Source organism: Kogia breviceps, chromosome 8 (genome assembly GCF_026419965.1).
Source record: "Kogia breviceps isolate mKogBre1 chromosome 8, mKogBre1 haplotype 1, whole genome shotgun sequence".
NCBI classification, from domain to species: domain Eukaryota; kingdom Metazoa; phylum Chordata; class Mammalia; order Artiodactyla; family Physeteridae; genus Kogia; species Kogia breviceps.
The window spans coordinates 7,555,571-7,575,141 of record NC_081317.1 but is presented as its reverse complement, the minus strand read 5'-3'; the positions used below and the strand labels follow the sequence as shown (position 1 = coordinate 7,575,141).

The 19,571-nt window shown below is 59.6% G+C and overlaps 2 protein-coding genes and 1 long non-coding RNA gene across 3 annotated transcripts; 2 read left to right on the top strand and 1 right to left on the bottom strand.

The window, feature by feature from the left end:
* The first annotated feature begins 7,596 nt into the window (after positions 1–7,596).
* LCN2 (lipocalin 2) lies at positions 7,597–11,450 on the top strand. The gene is made up of 7 exons (XM_067040648.1): positions 7,597–7,787; positions 8,323–8,459; positions 9,652–9,731; positions 9,927–10,046; positions 10,282–10,383; positions 11,126–11,155; positions 11,268–11,450. The coding sequence occupies exons 1-6, from the start codon at positions 7,650–7,652 to the stop codon at positions 11,146–11,148; spliced, it is 600 nt and encodes a 199-aa protein (XP_066896749.1). The 5' UTR covers positions 7,597–7,649; the 3' UTR covers positions 11,149–11,155; positions 11,268–11,450.
* Positions 9,320–14,941, bottom strand: LOC136794713 (uncharacterized). Its single transcript, XR_010841845.1, has 4 exons — positions 14,783–14,941; positions 14,152–14,330; positions 10,265–10,394; positions 9,320–9,715 (listed from the first exon to the last, which is right to left on the bottom strand). It is a non-coding gene; the product is annotated as an uncharacterized lncRNA (long non-coding RNA).
* Positions 14,942–15,084: 143 nt separating this feature from the next.
* On the top strand, positions 15,085–19,052 carry BBLN (bublin coiled coil protein). Its single transcript, XM_059072687.2, has 2 exons — positions 15,085–15,327; positions 18,173–19,052. Exons 1-2 carry the CDS (start codon positions 15,249–15,251, stop codon positions 18,343–18,345), a joined length of 252 nt encoding a protein of 83 aa, XP_058928670.1. The 5' UTR covers positions 15,085–15,248; the 3' UTR covers positions 18,346–19,052.
* Positions 19,053–19,571: the final 519 nt, after the last annotated feature.

Genomic DNA, 19,571 nt, shown 5'->3' with positions numbered 1-19,571 from the left:
TTGTGGCATTCAGCGCAGCTGATCCCGAGTTCCATCCACCGCCTCCACCTTCCGCCCAGCGCCGGCTTTCTGTGCTACAATTGCTGTGTCCCATCTTCGCGCTGCCCTTGCGGCGCCCAAGCCCACAATGTCGGGTCCCAACGGGGACCTGGGCATGCCGGTGGAGGCGGGCCCGGAAGGCGAGGACTAGGGCTTCGGGGAAGCAGGTGACCCAGGGGGGCAGCTGAAACGACTTTTGCTGTCTCGGAGGTGACCTCCGGGGAAGGAGAATCGGGGCCGGGATAGGGACCGGGAAGGAACCGCAGAGCCCTCCCATCCGCCCGCCCCAGGGTGGTTCCGGAGCAGCAAGCGCCCTCCGGGAGTTTGGGACGAGCACCTGCGAGCGGGTCCCTGGAAACCGCAGCCTTCGAGAACTGTGGGCGACAGGCCCTGTTTTACAGATGGGGAAACTGAGGCCGATTCAGGTCACTCGCCCTTTGGGATTGGGATTTGCTCCAGACACTTCTTTCAGCCCCTGTGGAGATGGAGAAGGGTGGGGTTAGGGGGGAAGGAGAGAGAACCGTCAGCTCCCTTCTCCCCTTCTGGAGCCTCAGTTTCCCCATCTGTAAAATAAGAATAATGGTTAGTGTCTCCTGCAATGAGATCTGTCAGGATTAAATGGGGAAATGAATGGGGAGAGTCTGGAGGCTAGTGAGGCCGGGGTTTTAGAGACCCCTATTTTTTGCCCACCTGGCAGCTTGCTCCATCTTTGCCAAATACAGGAAGGAAACCCAATAACCCAATCCTCCACCAAAATACTTGGCAAATTCTCACTTTGTCTTCCTGGCCAAGATCGGGCAGGACGTAAGGGCAGGCCCACGCGTCTTGGCCTGCCAGCCAGTGCTCACTGCCCTGGGTGCCTATACGGCCTCTTCTTTAGTTCATTCCAGAGGGGGACCTTCTGTCTGTGGCTGAGCTGGATGGATCCCTAGGCCCAAGTGTGAGCAAACCCTAGGGATAGCTGTGCTGTTCCCTGTTGCTGTGGGACATCTGGGGACAGGTGGCCAAGACCCGGGGTTTTCACACCGAAGAGAGGACAGAGCCTCTGTCCAGGCATAGCCCAGATCATGCCAGCCCAGGAGCCCCATTCCAGGCTGTAGCTTCTGTGACCTCCCATTGGTATCTGACCCTACTAGCCAGTCTCTTGGACACATGTCCCTCTGTGAGTCCGTGACCTCACCCTCCTTGTTTTCCTTCACCCTCTCTAATGCGGCCCTGCCTCTTTTTTTTTTTTTTTTAAATAAATGTATTTATTTATTTTTGCTGTGCACGGGCTTTCTCTAGTTGTGGTGAGCAGGGGCTACTCTTCATTGAGGTGCACTGGCTACTCATTGCGGTGGCTTCTCTTGTTGTGGAGCACGGGCTCTAGGTGTGCGGGCTTCAGTGGTTGTGGCACGCAGGCTCAGTAGCTGTGGCTCACGGGCTCTAGAGCGCAGGCTCAGTAGTTGTGGCGCACGGGCTTAGTTGCTCCGAGGCATGTGGGATCTTCCCGGACCAGGGATCGAACCTGTGTACCCCACACTGGCAGGTGGATTCTTCACCACTGCGCCACCAGGGAAGTCCCAACAACAGAAATTTAATTCTTACAGTTTTAGAGTCTGTGAAGTCCAAGATTAAGGCACTAGCAGATTCGGTGTCTGGTGGGGGCCCATTTCCGCCCATTTCCTGGTTCACAGACAGCCGTCTTCTCACAGGGTCTGCACATGGTGGAAGGGGCGAGGAGCTCTCTGGGGTCACTTATAAGGACACTAATCCCATTCGCGAGGGCTCCGCTCTCATGACCTAATCACCTCCCAAAGGCGCCCCTCCTAATACCATTGCATTGTGGGTTAGGATTTCAACATGGATTCTGGGGGGGACACAAACATTCAGTTCGTAGCAGTATCCCACGACCGGGGGCCCCAGACGTATGGGAAGAGACCAAGGAGCCATGGGTCACTCAATCCTGGCAGACCCAGGTTGGCTCCCGGGGAGGGCACTCGGGCTGCACTGACCCGGGGGGAGGCCAGCGCCCATCTGAGGCTTGAGGGGCTCTGGGCCCAGAGGAAACACCCATACCTATGCCCATACCTCAGCCTGCCTGTCACACCTCTACAGAGGGCTCTCACCCCTGAGGTGATTCTGAGAGTCATGAGAAGGGGGAAGGGGGTGGTCCTCCCTCCAGCCCAAGGTCCCCAGAAACTCACACCGCCCCCCGGACCCCTACCTGGTCCCCCTGAGAATTGGACTACAGAGGGGCAGTGGCCAGTCCCAGGGCTTCAATGGGTGTTCTCAGAGTTTTACTCTCGCCTGCTCCCCGCACCAGGCTCCCTGGCCCCTCGCCCCACTGGCCACGGGCCCAGGTCGGCCCCCTCTCCTTATGAAAGTGGACACACTGCCCCTTTGGAGCCTGACCTTGTCTTCACTGTCACAGCCTTGCTCGTGGCAGGACGGGTGCAGAGCTGGGAGGAGCAGGTCTTGCTGAGTGTCAGGGCCATACCAGGCAGAGGCCGACGGACAGAGGTACCCCTGCCCAACTCCCCAGGAGCGCAGCGTCCACCCAGCGCCTGCTGGATGCCTGGCGCCCCCTGCAGACCCTGCCCCGAGCCGTGGCCTCCAGTCCCCCGGACCCCTTGTAATCATCACAGGCCCTCTTGCCTGCATGGGAGTCCAGGCCCCGGAGTGAAAGGCAGCAGCACCCATCTAAGGGGCCTGCATGCATGGGCCAGGCACCCAAGAACCAGAAGCAGGACAAGGGCCTGGCCCCAGACCTCATGCTGCTGCTGCCTGGTAGACCCTAAGGATTTCCCCACAGGGAGGAATCCAGTGGGTGTATTGTGGGTGGTGTCAGAAGCGGCTGCCTTTATTTTATTCTTTTAAAAAATTAATTTATTAATTAATTTATTTGGGGGCTGCGTTGGGTCTTCGTTGCTGTGCGTGGGCTTTCTCCATTTGCGGCGAGCGGGGGCTACTCTTCCTTGCGGTGCACGGGCTTCTCATTGTGGTGGCTTCTCTCGTTGCGGAGCACGGGCTCGAGGCACGCGGGCTGCGGCAGTTGTGACACGCGGGCTCAGTAGCTGTGGTGCACGGGCTTAGTTGCTCCGCGGCATGTGGGACCTTCCCGGACCAGGGCTCGAACCCGCGTCCCCTGCATTGGCAGGTGGAGTCTTAACCACTGCGCCACCAGGGGAGTCCGCGGCTGCCTTTCTAAGCTTTGCCACAGGTAGGCTTTCTGGTAGGTGGAAAGGGCAGGAACCAGGAGATCCTCGAGTGACCCTGGCTGAGAGCTGAGCGATGGGGGTTGGAAAGCTGCCTCTGGAAACTTGAGACTCAAGCCAAACCTCTGGAGGAGCAGGCACCTCACGCGGAACAGTCCTTCCTTCTTCTGGGTGTTTGGACCCGCAGTGGCCAAGGAGGGCCTATCTGTGGACCCTAAGAGTTGCTGTCGCCACAGCTGGCCTCCTGGGGGCACCTTGCCTGTAGGCTGCTCCCAGGTGTCGCCCTGGCTCCCAGGAGCCTAGTCGCCCCTGCCCCGGGGACCTCCTACTCAGCCCTTCAAGCAGGGGAGAGAGGGGTGCTTTTGCCCCAAACATCCCAGGCTGGGCTGAACACTGCTCCCAAGCTTCCAGAAACAAGTCCAGGGGGTTAGAGTAGATTCCTGAGATGCAAAAACTGTCAGAGAGCATTTGACTGCCTTCCTGATTGGATTAGACCAGGGATGAGGCCTGGGTGCTTCCATGGGAGGTCAGGCCACTGCATTCCCTGGGGAGCTTCTCCTCTGGGGCCTGTGGAGGGGGAGAGCACCTGCCAGAACAGATTCAGAGCAGCCACAGTTCTGCTGGCTTCTTGCCACAGAGAGAGCCACGTGTGGATGGTTTTTAAGTTCCTGCCGTTGCTAAAGAGACCCAGAGCAGGACTTGGAAGGTCCAGCCCTGGCTTCTCCCAAGAGGGGGCCTGGCCTCAAGACTCCTGTGTGGCTTGTTGCAGCCTGTGGCTTGTTGTGGCCTCACTCAGGACATCTGCAGCTCCTCGAGAGACAGTGGGGAAAGCCGGCAGGGGTGGCCTGTAAGACCAGCCCAGGGGCCACAGTGGAAACAAAGAGAGGGGCCAAGGGGAGTCAAACAAGCACCTGGGGTGCCCCACGCGGCGCCACGAGCGCAGTGCGGAACTTTCTGAAGCCCTGGAGTCCAGGAACTGCTCCCAGCTCTGGGCAGGGTGAACCTGCGAGTGTCTTCCTTGCCCGGGGGCCTGGGCCCAGGCCCAGTGGGAGGGGGCTGGGCAAGGAACGAGGCCTCCAGGGTCCTGTCCTTGGAGTCGGCCCAAGTCTAAACAGGAGGTCTACACCACGGTCCTCACCCAACCCTCCTAGTACCTAGTTCTGCAGCTTGTGCGAGGTGGGTGTGCGTGTCGAGCTGACCCTTCCCCGAAGCCCAGCTGGACTCTGAAGAGGGTGGGCAGAGCTTTTCACCTTTATCCCCAGCCCACCCTGCAGGACCCTTCCCTTCCTAAGGCAGACAGCAGCAAGCACCCTCGGCTGATCCCCTGCCACCCAGCCCCACACAGCCGCAAACCCACCTCTTGTTGGCTGGGATTGGCCTGACCTCTGCTCCAGCCAAGGCCAGGACCATCCTTGGACCCCCCCACGAGGTATGGCTGGGACACGGCACCCTGCTGAGACTCAAATCCCTGGACAGGCCTCGTCCCCTTCACTCCTCCCTCGGCTCCTGGACCAGGCCAATCTCCAGGGCTGGGCCAGGAGAGAAGGCAGAAGGCGGCCAGCTGAGGAAGGGGTGATGAGATGGCTGTCACCAGGTGTGTCAGCTGAGGCCAAGACCACACGGAGATAAGGACAGAGAGGTAGACAAGGCCAGTGGGTCTGAGACAGGCCTGGAGCCAGCACAGAGAGAACGGGCCCTGCGTGGGTGTGATCAGAAACCCAGAGGTGACGTCCTGTAGAGACCCGCCCGTGTGTGCACCGGCTGCACGGCCTCGCAGGATCTGCCCGCAGCTCTCTTTACAGACGGGGACACTGACAGAGTGTGTGTGGGGGAGTGGACAGAGATTTGCAAGCACCCGGAGGCGTCAGGACTCCAACAGGGGCCCCTGAGCTGGGCAGCTGGGCCGTCTCCCTTCCTGCACCTGGCCCTGGTCTTCACATGCTGCAGGCCTGGCCCAAACGCCCCTCCCCAATTCATACCAGGGGAGCATTGGCCACCCTGACTTTTATTTTATTTATTTTATTTTATTTTATTTTTTCATTTCATTTCATTTTATTATTTTTGGGCCACACTGAGCGGCTTGCGGGATCTTACTTCCCAGAGCAGGGATCGAACCTGGGCCCACAGCACTGAAAGCACCAAGTCTTAACCACTGGACCGCCAGGGAATTCCCTCACCCTGACTTTTTTTGAGATCGCTCAATGTGAGCAAAACTGTGAACAGGTCTTCATATTTATTTCTCATCAACATCAATGGGAAATCTTAAAACACGGAAGAGAACAGGCCACTCCTCCTTCTATCTCATTCAGTTAGTGTTTTTCTTAGGACCCATTCCTTTCTGTTTTTCAGAGTAACCCTGACTTTTTTTTTTTTTTTTTTTTTTGGCTACATTGGGTCTTCGTTGCTGTGCACAGGCTTTCTCTAGTTGCGGCAAGTAGGGGCTACTCTTTGTTGCCGTACGTGGGTTTCTCATCGCGGTGGCTTCTCTTGTTGCGGAGCACGGGCTCTAGGTGCGTGGGCTTCAGTAGTTGTGGCTCGTGGGCTCTAGAGTGCCGGCTCAGTAGTTGTAGCGCACGGGCTTAGTTGCTCCGCGGCATGTGGGATGTTCCCGGACCAGGGCTCGAACCCGTGTCCCCTGCCTTGGCAGGCGGATTCTGAACCACTGTGCCACCAGGGAAGTCCCAAACCTGACTTTTAGAATCTAGAATATTCCCTGCAGTGGCTCCTTGGTGATCCACGGTACTGTCCCTCTCCTACTTAAAATTCTTTGAGCCTCCATCCATGAGTTTCCCCAATGTCTAGGAGTCACCACAGACTCGAGGGTACCTTTTAAGGTCAAAGAGAATAGCAGGGGTAGAGGCTCTGGGGCTGCAAGCAGGGATGAAAGGGGTGGGGTGGGGGTGGCCGCGGGTGCCTGCAGAGGGCACAGCCTTCGGTGGCAACATCCCTGAAGAAAGCGGCTTTGCTCATCTCTACTTCCTGTGCTTTCATCACCCGGACAGGCCAGCAGGTCAGGGCCTGAGAGGGCAGGGGTCCTGTGGGGGCCTCTCTCTGCCTCAGTAGGACGCTTCCTACCCACCAGCTCAGGACCCCTCCAAAGCCCCTCCCCTCAGGGCTCGGCACCCCAGAGCCTAGGCTGGGGAAGCTGATTCCCAAGCAGCAGGCGGGCAGAGCCAGTGAGGTCCCCGTCAGTCTCACGCGAGGCCAGCGGATCCTCAGTTCAGCCGCAGATCAGGCATCCAGACCGCATTGGCCCTCGTGGTAAGCTATCTGGGAGACGCCGCCCAGGGCCTGGGACCCACCATTGCCTCCCAAGGACAGCCAGGCCCTCAGTGAGGAAACTGCATCCCTCCAAGGACAAAGCTGGGATCAGCCACGGCAGGGACAGTTCTGGGGTCCCAGGCCCAGGGCACTGGGCTCCAAGGCTGTGGCCAGAGACAGCAGATGGCCTCAAGGACCTCTCAAAGACAAGTCCAAGTCCCTGCATTCCCTGTGCCGCAAAGCACTTGGCGTCCAGAGCAGCTGGGTGGATAGCCCACCTTCAGGCCCCAGCCCCCAGCGCTCCTCACCCGGCACAGATGCCCGCCCGCACTGCCCCCCACCAGCATGGCGCTGGGACCTCAACACCTGCTCTCTGCTTTGCCAAGTGTCCACGCGTGGGGCTCGCGTGCCCAGCTGGGGTCTCATCCCCTGGGCCCACAGCGGGGACCAAGTCCTTTAGGGGGTTGGTTAAGGTCCGAGGCATGGAGGAGGGGAGGGGCTCTTCCTTCAGCCTCTGGCCTGGTGTGCGGCCCCCGGGAGGGCCAGGATCTGGGATCTGAGAGCTCAGGGCACACACCACACCCTCCGTCCTTCCTGGTCAGAAATGTTCACTCTCAGCTGCCCCACCCTTCCCTGTCCCTTCTGAGAGCCAGGCCACAGCCCATAGGCTGCCGGGGTGAGCAACTGTCTGTGTTCCCCGGATGTGGGAAGGGGGTCTCACCACACATGCCCACCCTGGGCTGGGGCTGAGCAGGGGCCCCTGCAAGTCAGAGATGACAGCTTGTCCTGATCGGGGACCACCGACCCTATACAGAGCCAACCAGAATGAAGGGAAGGGGCACAGAGAGCGTGGAGGGAACCCCTGTGCCTGCCAGACGTGCAGAGCTCTGGGCAATGTCCCCTCCCCACTTTCTAGCCCTGGTCTGGCACAATCCTGACCAGAGGGGAAAGGGACAGAAATCTTGCCAGGTGTTTCAGCAAGAGTGCTGGCAATGGCCTCACCCTTCCTGGATTTGGCAAAATATGAATCACTCCACCCTGGGCTGGGCCACGAGTCAGGTGGACCGTAAGCAGGGTTGCCTAGGCGGCCTCCACACTCACTTCCCCCCTTCAGCTGCTGTACGGAGCGCCAGCCTCCTCAGCCCTGAAGCCATGCCCCTAGGTCTCCTGTGGCTGGGCCTCAGCCTGCTGGGGGCCCTGCACACCCAAGCCCAGGATTCCACCCCCAACCTGATCCCCGCCCCACCTCTGTTCAGGGTCCCCCTGCAGCCCAACTTCCAGCCTGAGCAGGTAAGGGCCCTGGAGGGAGAGCTGCAGGGGGTGCCCGGGGAAGGGTGCGCGCGCAGAGGGGAAGAGAGGTGAAGGGTCCTAGCAAACAGGTAAAAGGCAGGACGCCCGGGCTTCCGCTTAGCCTGCCCTGGGTCCCCCGATGGAAGCCACGCTCCATTGTGCCACACCGACCCCGACCTTGCCGACGAGAGGATCACCTGGACAGACCTTCCCAGGTCCAGTGTCTCTCCCGTAACTGCTGTAGTCCGTGCGTGGTGAGAACACCTTTAGTCCCTCTGAGTGAGGAGGAAACTGAGGCACAGGGAGGCCAGCTGGCCACCCTGCCCAGGGTCGCCCCCTCTCTGCCATCCTCAGGGCTCCCTCCTGGCCTGGCTCCCTCCAGCTCCCACTGGCTTCATCAGTACAGGAACTGAATGCCCAGTCCCAGGCTCTGCTGCTTAGTTACACGGGCTCCTGGTTCAGGGACTGCAGGGACAGAGCAGTGGCGGGGGCCCTAGGGTCGTTTGCGGGCTCTGCCTATTACAACCCCCTGTAGTTCCAGGGGAAGTGGTACATCGTAGGCTTGGCAGGGAATGCATTTAAGAAGGAAGAACAGGGCCAGTTTAAGATGTACGCCACCACCTACGAGCTGAAAGAAGATCGCAGCTACAATGTCACCTCCACCCTGCTCAGGTGAGAGCTGCCACCTCCTTGGGGAAAGTGGGGGAGACCTGAGGGGCTGCTTGAGGGTCTGGCAGCAGACTGATGTCACGGTCAAGGGCTGACCGAAGGTGAGAGACAGTCATTCACCCTTGTGCTCTGCACCGGATTCAGATATTTGTTCATTTCTTCCTTCATTAGGTCAGCATTTATTGGTCACTTCAGAGCAGACACAGAGGGTACTGGGGCTGGACACAGTCATTCAGAAAACAAGACAGAGAGCACCTGGAGCCCCCCCCCCCAGGGCTCCATCAAGGGCTTACAGGGAGGGAGCCTCTGGAACTGGGCCTTGAACGAGCCGCCCTGCCTCCGAAGGAGGCATGAGGCGTCCACGGCAGGGGCTGGTGACTCTGAGTCAGAAACACTCCCTCAGGAAGCAGCCATCGTACAGCTGTCCTGAGCAGCAGCTGATGAGTGACTTGGCAGGGGGGCAGCCCTCACACTGCCAGGGGCCTCAGGCACCAGCACAGAAGAGATCTGGTGAGGAGCGGGTCTGAGCAGGGTCCCTCTGGGGGTGGCGGAGAGAGAAATGGCAGGGTGCCAAGGATGGCCCAGCCCCTATGAGTTTCTGGCTCTGGCACCTAGGGGGATTGAGGCTGGAGCATCTGTGGAGCAAGAAGCAGAAGAAGGGTGCGTTTGGGGAGATCAGCTCTGGAATACCAGGAGACAGGGTGGGACTCAGGTCAGGGTTGATCCAGGAGCTAGAGGAGTCTTTGGCGGGGAGCAGACTGGAACCTTGGAAGGTAAATCCCCCAGGAGAGGTTACAGACAGGGAAGCAGCAGAGGGTAGATAGGACCAGGGGATAAATGTCTGGGGTTGGGGGTGGGGGGACAGTGTGTAGGGAAGGCCACCGAGGGGAGACAGCCCTGAAGAGGAAAGGACAGTGGGTGCTGGAGGGAGGGTCTGAGCAGGGTCAGATGTCCCAGGGCAGACCAGGCAGTGACAGACAGGGGGTGGGCTCAGAGGGGAAGACCCAGGCCCATCTCAGCTGGGTGGGGTAGGGACCGCCTGCTGTGGTGGGGATGCACTGTCTTGGGCTGGGCCAGGCCAGGGCATCAGAATCCCACCCCCTCCAGCTACAGCCCTGGCCCCCACCTCGTCCGGCCCAAGGAGTCCAAGCCTGTGTCCCCTCCGGTCTCACTCACCCATCTCTCCCTCCCACAGGGACGAGCGCTGTGTCCACTGGATCAGAACTTTTGTCCCAAGTTCCCGGCCCGGCCAGTTCACCCTGGGCAATATTAAGGGTGAGTCCTGAATGAGGTGGGCCCTGGGGTTGGGCTTCTGGGGGGGCAGGGTCCTCCAGGAAGGGGTGCAGACCTCCCTGCCCCTCCGCACAGATGCTGTTCTGTGCGAGAAGCCCCTGCAGATGGGCCGGGGAGAAAGGAACGGCTCCCTCCCCCCAGCCTGGCCAGGCTGACCCCTCGCCGTCCTCCCCACAGGCTTCCCCGGGGTGCAGAGCTATACCGTGCAAGTGGCGGCTACCAACTACAACCAGTTTGCCATAGTGTACTTCAAGAATGTTTACAAGAACCAGGAGTACTTCAAGACCACCCTTTACGGTGGGTCTTCCTCACCGCCTCAGGGACCCGGCTCCTGGTCACACTGTCGGGGGAGAGGCCCACCCCAACCCAGCACCCCAGGTCCTCTCCAGTGTCAGTTCCCAGTCCCTGTGGGCGGCCAGGGAGGGAGGTCCTTCTGCAGACCCTCCATGAGGAAGGGATCAGAGGCCTTGCTCACGCATTCAACGATATTTATGGAGTATTTGCCGGCCACTCACCGGCCATCTGGCCACAGGGAGGACCAAGGAGCTGAGCCCTCAACTGAAGGAGAACTTCATCTACTTCGCCAAATCCCTGGGCCTCACCGACGAGTACATCCTCTTCCCTGTCCCGATCGGTAATGGCCAGCTGGGGAGAGGAAAAGGGGATGTGGCAACTATCCAGGCCGGATGCTGCCCCACCAGAGAAAGGGGGGGAGGAGGAGCTCGGTCCTCTGCTCCAGTCACTGGAGCCCCTCTGAGCCCCTCTGGGTTCAGGAAGATCCTGCCCCACCCAAGGATCCGTGGGGCACCCAGGGATCTGGGCCCCAAGGGTTCCTCCCGGACAGATGAGAATTTCAGGCCCAGGTCCAAATTTCCCCAGTCTCCCTGCCCCAGGCCACTTCCCCGACACCCCAGGCCCCACCATCCTAGACCACTTCCTCCTAACAGCCCCTCGTCTGGGGCCACTTTCCCCTCACCTTGAGGCTGCTCACCACTGACTTGAAAAGTGCCCTTGTCTTCAGGTGGCCTGGACTGGGCAGGGGGCTCCAGCTAGGTCACTCAGGGAGCCACTGGCTCCCCAAAGCTGAAGGGCTGCCGGGCTCAGCAGGTAAACAGGCAGAGGCCTGGGCGCCCGAGCAGATGTGTGGCTGGGCCTCACCTAGCTCCGCTGGAGGACAGGAGTCCCCCAGGTCTGCTCGGCCTCAGGCCCTTCTCCCAATCCCCTGCCCCAGCCCCCAGGCCTGAAGGGAACCCCCAGATATGCCTTTGCTGGGCCAGGCTGGGGCCTGGGGTGCCCAGGGGCAGTGCAGGGGTCCCAGTGGGCAGGGGTCATGCACACGCACACCTGCCCATTCTGACAGACTCTCTCCCCCACAGACCAGTGCATCGATGACCAATGAGGGTGCAGTGAGTATGGCTGGGGAGGGGGCTGATGGGAGCCAGGCTGCAGGCCTGCCTTTGCCCCCCCCACCCCCCACCCAGGACTGCTGTTGTCTCCACTTCCCCGTCTCCCTCTCAGGTGCCTCCTGTCTCTCTGCTCCCATCGCCCTCCTGTCAGCCTTTGCCCGGCTTGGTGCCCAGCTGTCCCCACCAGCCCAGACACCAGTGACAGGAGAGAGTCCAGAGACCCTTCTCGTGGCACTGCCCACCAGCTGCTCTCCGGAGCCCCACCTTGCCTGCTAAATAAACACATGCCCCGGTCCCCAATCTGTGCTCCTTGACCCCTGGGCCACCTGGGAGGAGGACAGGCGAAGGGTGGGCTCACATTAGCATCACTCCTGGACCCCCCTGTGGTCCTCAGCAAGTGATGGCGGCCACAGAACCCACGGCCAGCTTTGGCTGGACACTTCCTAGCTCTCCACCCACCCCACCCCACCCCCAGGCCTGTCCCTGCCTTCGAGGGACGCCTGGTCCGACAGAAACACTGATGGGACCACACCTCCTTCCCACACTCGATCACCTGCACTAGGTGCCACAGCAGAGGGCCAGCCAGGGCCGGGGAGCTGGACGGGGGCTGCGAGGGCTGAGGTGCTGTCACCCCCAACTCACCAGGACTCCTGTGGATGCTGCAAGACAGCAGCCAGGGCAGGAGGGGTGCACAGTGGGTGGGGCAGAGGCATGCCCAGCTTGAGGGCCGCCAGGGGTGGTCCCCTGCCCATAGGGGACCACCCCCGCCCAGCCCCCTGTCGGCCAGGGCTCGTTCTCTCCCTCCCACTGGTGAGTGGCAGGGTCCGTGCGGACTGCATTCAGCATCTCGTCCTCACCCACACCTCTCCTCCATGAAAACCTCCAGAACACCAGGCGCAGAGCCGGGGGGGCAGGGAGGGGAATACGCTGCCAGGAATTCAGATTCCAGGAGACTCGAGAGATCCAGACCTGTACCCACCGCTTGGCTGGGCCCAACAAGCCCTTGTTCACCCACAGGCCGCAGCTGGAGCCCTTCCCTGTCTGCACCACACACAGGAACCCCCTCCCTGGCCTCTTCTTCCGTTGCAAGGTCAGAGGTCAGAGAGGGTGGGGTTCTGAAGAAACCCAGGCTTCTCCATCCACAAACTTGCACACCTACCCCTTCACCCCTGGCTGGGGGAAGGGGAGATACTGGAGCTGTGCTAATCCTGGATAATCTCTCTACCTCAAAGTCTCGATGTAATCACGTCTGCAAAGGCCCCTTTCCCAAATAAGGCACCATTCACTGGTTCCAAGGACTAGGACCCAGATATCTTTGGGGACCGGTATTCAGCCTCCCACACTGGGCTTGCAGAGGGAGTGACGGCAGGGCTTGTGAGATGAGGAGTGAGAGGTGAACAGGGATGCCAGAGGCAGGGTAGCACCGAGGCACACCCCCTCCCCCCAGCAGGGCTGGCTGGGGTAGTGGCTGTCCTGTCCTGTGGTCTCTGCTATGTGGATCTTGACCACAGGGGTGGGGTGGGCAGAGTCCGGGTTCTCTTTAGCTTCTGGGAGTAGAGAAGGGGCCGGCCAGGTAGGGGCCTCACCACCTGTGCCACCCAGCTCTCCATCGTCCCCCCTCACTCAGCCACTTGGGGGATGAGGCTTTGGCCGGGCCCTCCTCCCCTCCCCTCCCCTCCCCTCCCCTCCCGCCTGCCTCCCTCTGTCCACACCGCTAGCCCCAGGCCCCGAGCACACGCTCAGGCCAGGAGAAAGGCCGCTCCTTGAATGCTATGGTGGGCTCCTGCTAGCAGGGGGCTGTGCGGCGTCCTGCAGACCCTGCCCAGTTCTCCGCGGACTCTGACTTTCAACAGGACAAGCCAAGTGACTCCCCTGCCTGGTCCCCACAATGGGATGGGCACCCCGGGGTTGGGGAGGGGGTACTCGCTGGGGCTGCATTGTCTCCTTGGGAAAGAGAGGAGCTGAGCGGGGTCAACACTTGGAAGAGGTGTGAGCAGGGCTGAGAAAGGAGGGCTGGGCACCCGCCTTTGGCTGATCACTGAGAGGCCCTCCCTGAGACTCCGGCACTTCACCAACTAAGACAGAAGAGCCCTGTGTCCTCCGACGGAAGCAGAAACACCTGTGTCTGTGTAGCACACAAGTGCGCAGAGACACGGCAGAAACACAGGTCACATATGTGGACATGCTGACACAATCCAAACACGTTTATCCCTACAAGCATAGGACACCCAAAGAAAAGCACAGGCACATGTTTTCTCCCAGTTATGAAATCACACCTGAGATCACAGGACCCCACAGACAAAGGGAGAAACACGAAGACTCCCAGGCACACAAGGACGGGCAACAGACCCTCAGAGAGACATACAGGTTCTCAGAAACATGCCGAGGCACGTACAGACATAGCAGTTGGATGCGAGCGCTCATGCATGCAGCCTGCATGGGGATGCCTGATGCACGTGTCCACCCATCAGAGCGCCTGGCTACCCCCAGGCGCACTCCCATCACCCTCCCGAAGCCAAAGACTCATCCCTCTCCAGAAATGGCCCAGGTGCTGTCTGCCACGTGTTCCATCCATGGGCCTAGTACCTTTTTTTTTTTTTTTTTTTTCAGTACGCGGGCCTCTCACTGTTGGGGCCTCTCCCGCTGCGCAGCACAGGCTCCGGACGCTCAGGCTCAGCGGCCATGGCTCGCGGGCCTAGCCGCTCCGCTGCATGTGGGATCTTCCCGGACCGGGGCACGAACCCGTGTCCCCTGCCTCGGCAGGCGGACTCTCAACCACTGCGCCACCAGGGAAGCCCAGTACCTTTTTTTTTTTTGGCAGAAAATTTCAACTTTATTTGGCCAATGTGTCCAGTTCCAGGTAGTGGGAAGAAATAATCGAAATATTGTGGTAGCCCCAGCTGGTGGGAAGTAAGTGGATGCCTGGCTAGAGGAGGGCAGCTGGGAGGATGGGAGGAAGGGTACCCACCCATTATAGTCAAGGAGGGTTAGCTGACCTGAGTGAGGGGTTTTCACTGCAATTCTTCCTGCACTGGTTCAGCGTGGGTCTCGCCTCCACTCAACCTGCTTCAAGGAGAAGGTGGGGCTTCCATTATCCAAGTCAGTGGTGGCTCACGTTCCTCAGTCAAACGGTAAGGCAGCTCCTGGGACAGAGAGGATCCCTTCCCATTGTCATCTGCGGGGAACATAGCTCGGTGTGACTGCCACCCAGGGATGACCTGCTCTCAGGAACTACCAGCGTGAGACCAGCAGCAGGCTGCAGCAGTCATGTGGCCTCCTAGCAGCTACAGCTACAGGAGTCCCAGTAAGTGAGCCCCTCTCCCCTGGATATGGGCCTCACTCAGCTGTATCCCTGGCCAAGATCACACCTCTGGTTCCAGCTCAGGAGCGACACTTTCCGGCTGGGTAACTTTGGGCAGGGCCCCCTTTCCCAGCTGGTAAAAAGGGTGGGATATGATGGCAGCTGGGCAGACTATCCCGAAGCCTTCCTTGACTGATAGCCACAAGCTGCACTCTGCTGACCGTGACTCTCAAGTAGGCTGTGAAAGGATATCTTCCCTACACATTGGGGGCCTTAGAAACAACTCGTCTCAGATTTCGCCCATGCAGAGGCGCCGCCTAGCTTACCCACAGGTCTCCAGCAGCAGGATGGGGCAGAGTGGGGGGTCCCAGGCTGCTCTGCCCTTGTGCCGGGTTGCTCGACCTGACTGACGGCCGAGCCCCCGCCGCCTAAGATTCTCATGGGGTATCCCTTGGTGGTTCAAACCATCCGCCGGGAGAGGGGTGGGCCCGGGGACCGGCGGAAGTGGGCGGAGCTCGACTGTGAGGCAGGGTGTGGGCGGGGCTCGAGTGTGGGGTGGAGTCTTGCGGACGGGCGGGGGCGGTTTTCTGGCGGGGGGAGGGGCTGAGCTCTGGCCGCCGGGCTCCGCCTTGGGGGTGGGGTCCCGGCCTACGGGGCACGTTCCGCCGCGGCGTTCCGCCCTTCCGGCCCCGAGTTCCATCCACCGCCTCCCTCTTCCGCCCCGCGCCGGTTATCGGCGCGACCGTCGCCGCGTTGCGTCGTCGCGCTGCCCTTGCGGCTCCCGAGCCCGCAATGTCGGGCCCCAACGGGGACCTGGGCGTGCCGGTGGAGGCAGGTGCGGAAGGCGAGGACGACGGCTTCGGGGAAGCAGGTGACCCAGGGGGGCTGCTGAAACGACTTTGCTTTCTCCGGGGTGCCCTCCTGGGAAGGGGAATCGGGGCCGGGATAGGGACGGGGAAGGAACCGCAGAGCCCTCCCATCCCCTTGCCCCATGGTGGTTCCGGAGCAGCAAGCGTCCTCTGGGGGTTTGGGACGAGCACCTGCGAGCGGGTCCCTGGAAACCGCAGGCTTCGAGAACTGTGGGCGACAGGCCCCGTTTTACAGTTGGGGAAACTGAGGCCGCTTCAGATCACTCGCCCTTTGGGATTGGGATTTGCTCCAGACACTTCTTTCAGCCCCTGTGGAGATGGAGACTCCTAAGGGGCCGGGGCCTGGAGTGGGCCGTCTTGGCTTGGCAGGAGGGGCTCTCTGGGTGGGCGTGCCGCCCTGCTGAGTCAGCAACCCCAGGCACCTTTGCTGGTGCTGCGGCCTGGAGCCCTGGCGAATGTGACTTGCTTATAAAGCAGCCTGTTGCCTACACAGCACTGCGGGGTTGGGGTTAGGGGGGAAGGAGAGAGAACCATCAGCTCCCTTCTCCCCTTCTGGAGCCTCAGTTTCCCCATCTGTAAAATAAGAGTAATGGTTAGTGTCTCCCGCATTGAGATGTATCAGGATTAAATGAGAAAGTGAATGGAAAATAGTAGGCTCCAAGCATGCAAGTGTTCTGTAAGTGGTTATTATTCCCTTTAGTGTAATAAAGTTTAGTTTATTAACTTAGAGGGCAGGACTTAGTAAATGTGGGGTAAGTACGGAGTCTGCTTTTGGTTTTGTTTTGGGTAACAGCTTTATTGAGCTATAATTCACACACTGTACAATTTACCCATTTAAACTGTACGATTCAGTGGGTTTTAGGATATTCACAGAGTTGTGCAACCATCACCACAACAGTTTTAGAACACTTCATCCCTCAAGGTCTGCAGTTAATAAAGAGGTAGAGTAAGTGGGGTAAGTGGTGGGCTGCCCGGTTTGCCTGGGGCACTGCTGGTGAACAGCCACCAGGTGTGGTAATCACGCGGGCAGCTGTGCTGGGGGCATCTGGAAGGGCCTCCCAGGAGCCACACTGAGTGGAAGTTGGCAGATTCACAGGACTTACAGGGCATTGGGGAGGAGGGTGTCCCCGATGGAAGGCAAAGACTTGGAACCGGGAGGTACCCGTGCCACTTGACGCAGACAAAGCCCAGCCCCAGTAGTGGAGAGAGCTGCCCCCCCCCATCTTTCTCCCCACCTGTGTCTCTTGACCGGAATGTGAAATGTTGATAATCGCGACCATCTACTAAGTGCTTGCTGTGACCAGACCCTGAGTTCTTAATATATGTATTTGAATCTTCACAATCACCCAGTTCTTGTTCCCTTTTTCCAGAAAGGCATAGTAACTTGCTGGGATGGGGCAGAGCTGGGACTGAAACCCAAGTGCCCCTGCTCCCCAAGTCTGAATCTTGGCTCTGCCACCAACCAGCTAGAGGACCCTAGGCAGGTGTCTTCCTTCTTGGGCCTCGGTTTCCCCATTTGTACCACAAGGGAGTTGGACTCCAGGATCCAGCAGAGGCTTTCCAGGACTCTGTCCTCTGTGAGTTAGGACAACTCCGGGCAGTGGGTATCCTTCCCGCGGAATGCAGACACATTTGCGCCTTTATCCCAGACACTCTCCTCTAGCCCTGGTCGTTTCCACACACCGCCAGCTGCTTCCCCTTTGTCCCAAGCTGGCAGCTGAGTGTATCTGAGTCATGGGCTGGCTCAGAACTGGGTCCCGCAGTGGGCACAGGCCCAGACCTTGGGTCCTAGGGGACATTGTGTGGCTGAGAGAGGCAGGTCAGGAGTGTCTGTGGAGGAGGGAGTGATGGTTTCTGGTGGAGATCAGGGAAGGATTCTTGGAAGAGGAGGCATTTGGAGCTGGTCCTTGAGCGGCAGAGGCATTCTGGGTGGCAGGGACAGTTGAGGAAAGGCAGAAAGCCTGGAAAGTCAGGCTTCATTCATTCATCCATCCATTCATTCAACAGATGCTTCCTGTGTGACACTGAGGGCACTGGGGAAACAGCAGTGAACACAAGACCATTCCACCTCTCACACAGCGCTCACTATAGTCTGGTCGGGGAGACAGACTAGCACACAGTCACAGCAGCCGAGCCGGAGGCAGGGGCCGTGGAGGTGTGAGAGGGCAAGGGGTTCAGGAATAGAGGCCCGATCAGGCTGGGGCATGGGAGGGCTCCCTGTGGCAACATCCACGCTGACACTTGAAGGACGAGTGGGGCTCATCCAGGAGGAGAGGAGGGAAGGAAGACAGAAGGAGGACACAGCACATTCCAGGCAGAGGCCACAGCATGTGCAAGGGGCCTGAGGTGGGCCAAGGCAGCTGTGAGAGAGGAAAGGAAAAGGCAGGGGAGGTGGGGCTAGAGAAGGGAGCAGGGCCTTGGAGTCTGCTAGGAGCTAGGGCAGGGGGAGCCAGAAAGGGCTGGAGAGTAGGGCCTGCCCGGGGACAGAGGCCTTGATTGCCTGCTCAGGAGCATGGGCTCTGGCCTCTAGGCAGGAAGTAGAGAGGAGACCTGGCACCTGGCAGGAATTCCCAGGCAGGACACTGTCTGGCTAACCTCCCTGTGACCAACCTAACCCTAGAAAAAGCTGGTACACTAAGGTATTTCTCCAAAGCCTTTCCTCTTTTGATATCCACCCATTTTCCAGCTGGTGACAGTGAGGCTCAGGAAGGAGTAGGGACTTGCCCAAAGCTCTTTAAAGGCAGGCTGGGGGACAGTGGCGGTGGGGGGTGTGTGTGTGCGGGGCGGGGTGTGCCTGTGATCCCTGAGGAGATACGGGACCTTGACTCTCTTAACCCTTCCTCCCAGAATACGCTGCCATCAACTCCATGTTGGACCAGATCAACTCCTGTCTGGACCACCTGGAGGAGAAGAATGACCACCTCCACGCCCGCCTCCAGGAGCTGCTTGAATCCAACCGGCAGACGCGCCTTGAGTTCCAGCAGCAGCTCGGGGAGGCCCCCAGCGATGCCAGCCCCTAGGCTCTGGGAGCCCCCGGCCAGGCTCTGGCCTGAGCACTTGCCACCTGGCTTAGATACCTTCTCAAGGGCTGGCCTACAGATTTCTTTGGGGGGGGGGGGGTGTCTGCCGGCCTAGGCCACTCTTCTGGTACTTCCCTTGGCGTACCTAGGCCCGCCCCACCTCCCGGCACCCCCTCCTCAGGGCTTCCTCCCGACTGCTGGCCAGGTGTGGGCCCGCGACCCACCCTCCCTGCCTGCCCGCCCAACTCCTGGACGCTCCCCACGCTGCCCAGGCCTGAGCGTCCACATTAAACTGGTCTCCAACACCACTGCGCCCCCTCTCTCCTCTGTATCCCGGGATGAGGACCCCAGTGGCCTCCGGAGGTAAACGGCAGTGGAGGCATCCCAGGCATAGATCACACACCGGCTCACAGGCGTGGTGGTGGGGCCGGGCTTCCTGGCCTTCTTGTATTTCTGGACACAGAGGTGCAGGTGAGGTCAGGGCTTCCTCCCCACCGGGTGTGCTCCTGGCCAGCGGCTGCCTCCCCAGCCCGGCTGAGACAGCGTCGGCCATGCTGCGTGACCCTGTGTGATGTGCTCAGCTTCTCTGGGTTCTAGGGCCTTTCGCTGAGACAACCAACACCAAGACATGCTGTGCAATATGTATAAAATAGATAACTAATAAGAACCTGCTGTGTAAAAATAAATAAATAAAATTCAAAAAAAGACATGCTGTGCCACCTTGGGTCCCACCCTCTTTCTCCTGGCCTCAGTCTCTCCAGCTGGCCAATAATAGGGCTGGTCTGGTTATCTTGTCTCTAAGTGTCTTTCCAAATGGGGAGGTGGAACTAAAGAGCCAGCTCAGCCTGGGCCCCATTCACTAATGATTCATCATAAGGTCTCCTGACAAGAAGGGAGGGGTCTCTGCTAATGAACGTGAACTTGGAACCAGAGGGCCTGAGCAGCGAGGGCCCCCACTCCTGCCCTTCAACTTCCGTAGGGTCCAGCTGGGAGAGGCCAGGACAGGGGTCCAGAGTTCAGGCTCGGGGTCAAATCCTGGCCACTCACCAGACACATGACCTTCAGCAGGCACTTGACCTTGCTAGGCCTCAGTATCTTCATCTGGGATAATTTGGGGATAACAACGAGACCTACCTCCTAGGGACATTGTGAAGATTAAATGAGATCTTACTTGAAGGTAGTACTTTCCTAGCCTGGGTACATTATTAAGAGGGAAACTGAGGCTC

Coding starts and splice junctions, on each gene's coding strand:
- LCN2 (XM_067040648.1), top strand. CDS start 7,650: ATGCCCCTAGGTCTCCTGTGGCTGGGCCTCAGCCTGCTGGGGGCCCTG. Junction 7,788..8,322: donor CCAACTTCCAGCCTGAGCAG/GTAAGGGCCCTG, acceptor AACCCCCTGTAG/TTCCAGGGGAAGTGGTACAT. Junction 10,384..11,125: donor CCTCTTCCCTGTCCCGATCG/GTAATGGCCAGC, acceptor TCTCCCCCACAG/ACCAGTGCATCGATGACCAA.
- BBLN (XM_059072687.2), top strand. CDS start 15,249: ATGTCGGGCCCCAACGGGGACCTGGGCGTGCCGGTGGAGGCAGGTGCG. Junction 15,328..18,172: donor CGACGGCTTCGGGGAAGCAG/GTGACCCAGGGG, acceptor CCTTCCTCCCAG/AATACGCTGCCATCAACTCC.